Source organism: Labrus bergylta, chromosome 12 (assembly GCF_963930695.1).
Source record: "Labrus bergylta chromosome 12, fLabBer1.1, whole genome shotgun sequence".
NCBI lineage: Eukaryota > Metazoa > Chordata > Actinopteri > Labriformes > Labridae > Labrus > Labrus bergylta.
This window is the reverse complement of record NC_089206.1, coordinates 16,496,819-16,506,664: the sequence shown is the minus strand read 5'-3', so window position 1 is coordinate 16,506,664 and position 9,846 is coordinate 16,496,819. Positions and strand designations below refer to the sequence as shown.

The following is a 9,846-nucleotide window of genomic DNA, read 5'->3' as shown; positions in this document are numbered from 1 at the left end:
GCATGGCAGATGGAGCCCCCCCCCCCCCCCCCCCCAACAGCACACCCAAAAACACTGTTGATGTCCTGGGACGGAGGATTGTAAAGTATCCTGAATATGAAACCACGGGCACCTTTGTTTAATGGCTCTCTCCCCACTTAGTGAGAATTGCCCTCAGGCCTGATTCCCATTCTGTAGCTACATTTCTGCCCGATTGGAATGTCTTCAAATCCATTAGCCAAAAGGAGGAAGAATAAACTGCAAACAATCTGCTCAGATTGCCTGGATGAAATTCTGCTTGATCTTATCAAAATCAAAACTTTGTGAACCTAAACACTCTTAAGAGGGTTGACATGTGTTGAAGACAAAATGCCAAAAATTATGCTTGGGTTATGTCAAACATGGGATTATATTCCTACATAAAGTGGTAAAGATAATTGCCAGTCTGTCTGTGTGGCGGAGATTTACACAAACTTTCTTTGAGACCACGACTATCATGTGTCACTGGGGTTTGTGTGCAAAGGTTAATGTGTGTTAACTGCAGATGGAGCAGTGCAAACTCTCAGTTGCATATACTCTCATTCATTCAGTGATCTCCAGTTTTCATTTGTTTTATTCATATAAAAGTATTTACAACATGTGAAAAAATACATATTTTTATGATATCTTTTACATGAAAGACTGAACTAACATAGAGTTGTAACTAAGATTAAAACAGGACTGTGTGTGTGTGTGTGTGTGTGTGTGTGTGTGTGTGTGTGTGTGTGTGTGTGTGTGTGTGTGTGTGTGTGTGTGTGTGTGTGTGTGTGAGACAGACACGACTGATGTTCCCCAGTGTGCAGCAGAGTCAGTATGCCTCAGTCGGTGTCTCCCTCATGTCTGATATTCAGCCTCAGTGAACAGCAAATGGTGAGAGAACTGAGTCCTGGGACACACACACACACACACACACACACACACACACACACACACACACACACACACACACACACACACACAAGCGTGCATGTTAATGCACAAACTAACGGCAAAGTAGAAATTATTTGAAAAAGTCATGTAAAGTAAATGTGGTCAAGACAGACTTGCTTCAGAACTTGAAACAAGAACTCTTAGATGTGCAACAGATACATCTTAAATATCTAAAAATGAATTCTGGTGGCTGACATTTTCAAACTTTTTATTTTACTTTGACAATATAACAATGTTATCCCTTTCCTCATTATCCCTTGCAACATCACCCCCACCCATTACCGCCCCAACCCCTCTCACAAACGCACACTCCATCTTTTATGATTACTACAAGGGGCTCAGCTTTCAGTAGCAGTGCAGGGAGCATGTGTGCGGAGCTTTAATTCCTATTGTATTCGTGCAGTCTTGGTGTGTGTGAGTGTGTCTGTGTTTTAGCAAGAGAGGGCGAGGGAGATAAAGATGAAGAAAAAGACAGGAACAAGGACCCATCTGTCAGCGCAGTGCACAAATCCCTCCCATTCCACTCAGGGTCCCAGGGGATGAGGGCGAGAGACAACTCACTTGTGGCAGTGAGGAAGGGGGTTACTCCATTCTGCAATAACAGCACTTAAAAAGCTAAGACTGGTACTTTTACTCAAATACCAAAATGTATCTTCGGTGGCTTTTTGAGCATACATCTTAGCCAGTTTAACCAACAAAACTATAGTGACACACACACACACACACACACACACACACACACACACACACACACACACACACACACACACACACACACATATATACTTGAAAAAATCTTGCATGTTGCATCAGAAATTGACTAATACATTATTTTAAAGTAAATATTTGATTGATATGCTTAGCCCAGATTTAAAGCATGCAAACTCATCAAACTTTGCTCCAGATCACGTGTGCACCCTGACCTCTTCCGGAAGGCTGCCTATCTGTGTTACTGCGAAAATGGGAGCAGAACACAATTCCCTCTCCAATACTTAGTCATTTGGGAAACCGATGGGAAATGTGGGAGACTTCCGTGCCCCAATTCCCCACACAGGCTGCAGGTGTGGTGAAGACCCTGCTCACACTCATGGGACAGAAGAGGAGTGTACTATATGTGTGTGTGTGTGTTTGGGTGAGTATGGGGTCCATGTACCTGGGGAGCTATGGGCACATCAATAGTCTGGACTTTAGGCCATACACATGCAAGCAATGTCACACACACACACACACACACACACACACACACACACACACACACACACACACACACACACACACACACACACACGCACTGCCCAGGAGTGATTAGGACCGTTAAGAGGTGTATAAATGCTGTTTCAGCACGAGACATCATCTCGGGCAAGCGGTGACGCTCGAGCACCCAAGCAACAGATGCCCCCCCCCCCCCTCCCCCCATGCTTCCTATATCCAGCCATCTGTTAGGGTCTGTTCAATAAATCGCTGGATAAGTGCCTGTTTTAGCGCTATGTTGCCGATTAGTAACGTTGCATATTTCTTATAAGATCTGGAAATAGCCACCGAACCGAACGCTTACGCATACAAGCGCTGTTGGCAAAGTTCAGTGTGTCACCATCTCGAGCACACAACTGTGCACAATCGCGCGCACAATAGGATCAATGCGGGGGCACGTGCGACTCGCGAGACCCCGGCTGTCAATGGCCAGTAATGACAATAGACCCCCACTGCGGCGCGACTCGCCACGCACGAGGACAGGCGGGAGTTTATTACGCTTAGACATTTGTTGAGGGAAATGCTCAATATTGTGGTAAGGTTCTAAACAACACAGCCATAATGGTATCAGGACTTTACATATTGTGTTAAAAAGTCGATTCTATTGTCCATGTTAACGTGAACAAACATTCAAAATCAACACATACAGTTCTACCTGTCCGTTCATAATAGGCCTACCACCAATCGATTCGACAATCATATCAACAATCACAGTTATTGGCGGCAGAATATGACGCTAAAAATGTAAGAAATCAACTGAACAACGCACACACCTGCTCTGTGCACAGAAAGCTGTCAAAATCACTTAAATACGCACACATGGAAGAGCGTCTCTTTACGCAGCAAACACCAGGCACACAGTGTGTTTAATGAAGCGGAAAAATCCTAATCCAACCGACTAATGAAGACAATCGATTGAGATAGTTAGTTAACACGCGCGTTAAAACTCAACCAGAAATGTTTATGTCCAACATTTCTAACTGTGAAGATATACAGAGTTGCATTAAATACTTTTTAAAAGGACTTTATTTCTCCTAGGTCTGGCTACAAAAAGTCCCCTTATTCTGACGTTACACCGAAATCTCTCTGTCAAATAGTGAGTGTAAAGACAAAAAAAGATAATTCCACATCAACTTAGTTTGGACTTGTAGGCCTACTGCTATAAAATGGGTGGCACTTGATCATAGCAAAAAAAGTAAATTTAATATTTTGACAAAGTCATCGTATCCTGTAACGAATTTTGTAAGAGGACAATAGGTTGACAAAACCTTGGTGTCTTGTTGTCTATGTATTGTCAAATAAGAGTGAGATGCAGATCAGAAAATGGCCTTTGTGCGATGTAAAAATTATCCTTGTGTGCGTTTATGAATCTATCCTAAAGTTTCATAGCATATCACATATTTAATCCTATACTTATATCAGTTGTTATTTATGATGATCAGATTAATTAAGATTTAAGTGTTCAATATGTTTTCATTTTTCTGGCCAATCAGACTATACCCTTTCATTGTTTCAGGGACTCCTCATTTGCAAAATAAAGCACTGTCCACGCGTGCACCCGGCGCAAGCTCTGCCTCTGTTGAAAAACTTCTGGCCACGAGCCCGCCACGCGCGTTTGGATGAATTGATGGTGGGTGGGGCGCAGGAGGGAGGGGCTTACCCGGCTAAATGCTAAAAAATCAGCTCTGTCGTGTCATTCGGAGATGAACATTCCATGCGCATTGATGGCTATTTGAGGAAGCAGCAGAGTTTGGATTCATTAAGACAGAAACGCAAAGACTCTGGACTCATCACTCAGTTTCTCGTCTTTTCAACATTTTCTTTTACTTTGCACAGAGCGAGCTGTGAATCCAAACAGGTGAGGCCACTGGGTTTTCTTTATAAATCCATAATGAAAAAGAACTAAAGATGTCAGTTCTCCCATTTTTGGCAGGTACTCTTTAAAGGAAAACTTGTTTTACCTTTTAGGACAGAAAGAAAAAAAAAATCTCTTAAGCTTGATATGATTTTTTTATGGTCAACTGCAATCAATTGGCATAAAGGTCTCATATTTATAGTACTCTTACAGGCTAATTATTTTCAGTTTCATATAATGCAGTCATATTTGTGCTTTTTAAGTTTCAAATTCATGCATTAAAGTTTTTTATCATCCTTTTACTCAGTAATTACAGTAACGCACAGTAATTAAGTTTCTTTTTTTATTATTTTCTTACTCTGGGGTCTGAGATTCTTTTTTTCTTTTTAAAAAAACAAAAACTAACATGCAATTTTTTTTTAGGCTTCATGAATTTATTCTGTAAGGTCAGGAAGAAAAGGAGAAATTCAGTCGTCTGTAACATAATGAACAGTTTTCCTGTCCCCTATTTTAATCTTTGAGCTTTATATTCTGAGTAAATCCTGTCCTGTCCCAGATTGACAGCGTCCACAGCATAACAGCAGGGGACCATTCAGACACATTATTCTAAAAACAAGCCTCTAATGTCAGAATATCGCAACAAAAGACTTTTTAAATAGTGTCAGGGTTTCCTTAAAATAGGTTTACTGTGTTGCTGGACAGAGCCAGTTTCTTTTTAATGAGATGAGTGAGCTGTCCACACTGAAGTGCTGAAATGAGAGCACTCTGTAAATAGTTCCTCTGCAGATTATCACAGTTCAGGTGTCGTCGTTTTGCATTATGCTTGTACAGTACATATGTAGTTAACACCTGTGAGGTTGAATCTGTTGATTGACTGATTGTGGTTTCTGTATTTCTTCAGATCAAAATGATGCCCAAACCGTTTGGAAAGAGTGGTGATGTGAGTGAGCTGGTGAGCTCCCTGGGCTGGCTGGATGAGGACGGCAGCTCTCAGGACGGAGATGAAAGCCCTGAGCTGAGAGGGCGACACGACCTAAACGGAGGGAGCCGGATCCACTCCTGCACAGAGCTTGGTAGTGAGGACATGGAGGAGGAAGATGAGGAGGAAGATGAGGAGGAGATTGGACCAAACGGAGAAAATGCTCCCAAAAGAAGAGGCCCTAAGAAGAAGAAGATGACCAAAGCTCGTCAGGAGAGGTTTCGTGCCCGGCGGGTCAAAGCCAACGCCAGAGAACGTTCGCGAATGCACGGGTTGAATGACGCACTGGAAAGTCTGCGCAGAGTCATGCCCTGCCACACCAAGACACAGAAGCTGTCAAAGATTGAGACTCTCCGGCTGGCCCGCAACTATATCTGGGCTCTGTCAGAGGTGCTGGAGAGTGGCCAGTCCACAGAGAGCCACGGCTTTGTGGAGATGCTGTGTAAAGGTCTGTCTCAGCCCACCAGTAACCTGGTAGCTGGCTGCTTGCAGCTGGGGCCCAGTCCCGTGATGCTCAACAAGCTAGAGGACAAGTGTGGAGGCCCTGGGGTGGGTGGTGTAGGGGGTCAGACCAGCCATCCTCTCAGCTACCCATCTCCAGGCCTTCCAAGCCCCCCTTACGGTTCCCTGGAGGCTTCCCATCTCCTCCATATGAAGGGATACAAGGGGTCTGTGTACGACAACCCCTCCCCTAACGAGTGCAGCAGCGGCACCCCTCCGTACGACGGGCCCCTCACTCCCCCTCTCAGCATCAGTGGCAACTTTGCCCTGAAGCAAGAGCCTTCTCCCAATGAGTCAGAGAGGAACTACACATCCCACACCGGCCACCATGCCCACTACCTCCCATCCCACCATTACCCCTTGTCCACGGCAGGGGGGCCTCAGGGCCATCCACTTTTTCAGGCCTCTCGTTACGAGATGCCCCTGGATGTGGCCTTCGACTCCTTCACTTCGTCTCACATGATCAGCTCACAGATGGGCACACTCTAAAGTGGGAGTGAGCAGTGTAGAGGATATTGAAACTGAAAGGGTAAAAGACTTCTCTTGAATTAACTGCTGTGAAAAGAACAGCTGTGATACTGACTGTACAGAGAAAATGGTTTGCATTTCTGTTGTTTTGGATTCTGGGAGCTCTAAAGTTTAGAGAAAGACTCACCTCAACTCGATCTACCTGATACAAACATGCACCCATGACTTTAAATAATTAATGTAATTTATAATTTTTTTTTATGTTGGTCATTATTTGGATTTTATTTCTAGCTGTTAATTTTATTTCCCCACATAGTTACTTACAAAATGACTGGAGATGATTTTGCCAAATCCATTCAGAACGAGGATGCCACGTGCGTTTCTGTGAAGTGATTGGGATTGAACCAAAACATGAACACAGTCAGAAAATGTCTGCATTTATGAAATAAAATTGATCATAAAGTCATCCAAACTTAATTGTGCACAACCAATGCTCCCCTTGGCCATAAAAAAAAACCAATGCATTTATTTATATCAGTATTTAATATTTATTTTGATAACGTCTTGTCCTTTTTAAAATAATTTTCTCAGCATCTTTTTTTTTGGTTCACTGTCTTCTTGGTTTGGTGTAAGTTACTGTCATCTGTACTGTATTTAATTTATTTATTTGAGGTCTTTCAGGTACTTGTTCATTGGTGTCACTATTTTTGTCATACTGTACTGTTGTAAATATTTTGCTGTTTCGCACTTAATTGAATAAATATTCTTATATTATATTTCTACAGTAACCCTTTCAGCTCTGTGTTTTCTTTTGTCATGCTGTCATGTTCAGTTCAAAGAAGGTCCATATCTCCCATTATGGGTTAGGGACAGTACAATGCTTCTGAATAGATTATTCTTTATGGTGAACAGATCAGACTTCATAATATTGTTTGGTTTTCATGTAAATTAACTTATCATATTTTCACATTTCTTTTGCCATGAGAAATGTGCAGTCCCCCTTATGTTTCTCAGTGCACCACAAATAAGAAGTCTAACTTTATTTATGTCATACAATTTCACATAAAATCCAAAGATCTTTATACATGAATACAAAGTTCTCTTTGCATTTATCCGAAGTCAAATGGACAGCATCAATAGATGAACATAATATAGCAGATATAAAATTCAGGCTTAATAACCTTAAAGATACTTTTTACTTTTATTGAAAGATGCTTCAACAAATAAACAATTCTACTAATACAATAAATTGGAAACAGAATGTCTCTATTTGAAAGAAAGGATAAAGTGGTTCAGTATTTTTTCACAAACACTACAAGGGCAAAACATGCAAGACTAAAATGCTGAATATAAGAAGTGTGGTCGTGCTATAGAGATCTGTTGCGGGATGTGTGAGTGTGTGTGTTTGTGTGTGTGTGTGTGTGTGTGTATGATCATTCAGAAGTGCACCACGGGGTCCATCAGGTCAGGCAGCAGGGCTGTTGTGGGCCATGGGAAAACAGCTCTGGGGAACAGGTGAACGTGTCACAGAGGCTTTTCTGAGTCTCTTTCTCCCACATGTCCCATTTTCCCATCCAGCTCATGCCAAAACACTGTGGGGCAAAAGCTCATTTTCAAAGACTTTTTCTACATCAATAGACAGAGTCATGGAGGGAATAAAATAAAGTGCATTGTGATGCCCATTTCTAGCTTAGATCGAATCCGTTCCGAGGTTCCTAAAACATTTATATCACTCATCGAATGACAAAAGTCTCAGTTTTGACTTCAGCGATGGTGTTTAAGGACATGATGGCTCTTCATAGAAGCAAAGAATAGAGAGGTGGGAGAGCAAGCGCTGTTGTGGTCGAGTGTTTATCATTGTGGTCCTTAAGGCCATTATAAGAAGAGGAAGGTGCCTTGGAGGCTGTTGTCCAAGGGGACGTCCCCCCTCTTCAACTACCTCTCCAAAAGGTTTGTCTTTTCCAGTCCCAGCAACAGCGCAGAAGGGACGGAGGAGAAAAAGGGAACGATTGTTTTACTGGGCGCCACTGGTCCATTGTGAACGCAGCCTGTTCTTTCTCTTGACCTGTGACCTGTATTGTTGTTTGGCTTCTCGTTTGGGGAGGGCAGACAGCTGGGGGAACTGTGGGGGGGCTGATGGACAGCTGGGCCAATTTGGGGAGAGAGAGAGAGAGAGAGAGAGAGAGAGAGAGAGGAGAGTGAGAGCATGAGAGAGAGAGAGAGAGAGAGAGACGGGTTAGAGAGAGGGAAAAGGAGGAGAGGAAAGAAGAGGAGAGGGCAGGACGGGTGACGGAGGTCCTTGCTCCTCATTCACATTTTTGTCCTCTGTGCTCAGCTCTGGCAGAGGACTGACAAATAGCTTTACACACACAGACATTTGGCCTGTGAGAAAGTACTGGCAGAGTAAACTGGTGCACTCCCTCTTTGTGTTTTTGCTGTTTTGTTTTGAAAATTTTACGTTTTGTTTTGTGTGTGTGTGTGTGTGTGTGTGTGTGTGTTGGGGAGGGGTTTGTGGATTATCTTCCTGAGTCCAAATACATGAGTGGGTAGATATGGAAATAATCCACACATATTAACTTTGGATTCAAGATTACAAAACACAGAGATGGAAGACAGTCTATGGAGTTCATGGCATGGCAGCAGAGAGATAGTTTGAAAAATACATATACACCTCATAAAAAACAAAAAATATTATAAAGGAGTACAGTAAATTACAATCAGATTCTTTCTGTGTTACTTCGGGCTTAATTTTACCCAAATCCACAAGATGTATTTTAATATATATACCATTTAATATATATCACATAAGGTAACAAAAAATGTGATCCTGTCAAAAGATCTTTATTTCAGTATCTTAACAACGGTAGTTTTGGTATTGAGCACAAATCTGGTTCAAGGACGAAAAACAAAAAAAGGGATTCATAACAAATGTCCTCTTCTGGTAAAAACTAAACTGAACTAAAAAGCTCTAATATAATTGCCTTTTTTATTGCAGGATGGTGACTTTAGTGAATTTATCCCCACAATTTGCTTGAAAAAATGCTTAAAAATGAACCTGACTGTACAGTGTGTTTTGCAAACTGAGACTAAGATTCAGTGTATCAAGTGGCTCTTCTACATGATAAGGGGACAATGGTCTTTTAATGTGAAGTATACACAGGCTCTGTAAAGCCATGTCGGCCGACACGACAGGCTGTAGAGCACGACCTGTGGCACAATCCCCCGGGACAGAAAGGTCATGTCATACATCAACACAGAAAAAAATGCAACTGCTTTTTCTTTTTTTTTTTTTATATTTGGGGATTTTCTTTTTTGGTATATTTAACATACAGACTGCATGAATCCTGCTCCCAACATGTAATATTAATTCAGAAGATGAATCATTTTGGCAGATTAAGCGGAGCTAAAAGAGTTAGCTTGCTGTCTCGTGCATATATTCCAGTTTTCTTTGGGCCTCGTGCTTAATCCACTGGCCAAACAAGAGTGGCTCCCACTAAAATGAAAAGGTCCTGATCCATAGGAGCGAGATGGAAGGATAAAGCATTGTGATTAAGATTGTATTAATGGGGCCATGGGATGCTGGAAGGCTTTAATCAGTGTCTGTGTGCCGGTAATCCCTCTGCCTTTAAGCTGGGGCCAACACAGTGATCCCCCCCCCCCCCCCTGCTCTCAGGCCACAGAGCGCATGCACACACATGTACACACATGTACACACACACACATGTACACACACACACACACACACACACACACACACACACACACACACACACACACACACACACACACACACACACACACACACACACACACACACACACACACACACACACACACATACACA

General features: G+C 42.4%; 1 protein-coding gene across 1 annotated transcript; it reads left to right on the top strand.

Moving 5' to 3' along the window:
- Positions 1-3,897: 3,897 nt before the first annotated feature.
- Positions 3,898-6,778, top strand: neurod4 (neuronal differentiation 4). The gene is made up of 2 exons (XM_020634355.3): positions 3,898-4,057; positions 4,956-6,778. Exons 1-2 carry the CDS (start codon positions 3,914-3,916, stop codon positions 6,021-6,023), a joined length of 1,212 nt encoding a protein of 403 aa, XP_020490011.2. The 5' UTR covers positions 3,898-3,913; the 3' UTR covers positions 6,024-6,778.
- The last annotated feature ends 3,068 nt before the right edge of the window (positions 6,779-9,846 follow it).

What these genes read in the sequence shown, in the direction of transcription:
- neurod4 (XM_020634355.3), top strand. Translation starts at nt 3,914, where the DNA reads ATGCGCATTGATGGCTATTTGAGGAAGCAGCAGAGTTTGGATTCATTA. An exon ending in CGAGCTGTGAATCCAAACAG is followed by an intron (nt 4,058 to 4,955) that starts GTGAGGCCACTG and finishes GTATTTCTTCAG; the next exon opens with ATCAAAATGATGCCCAAACC.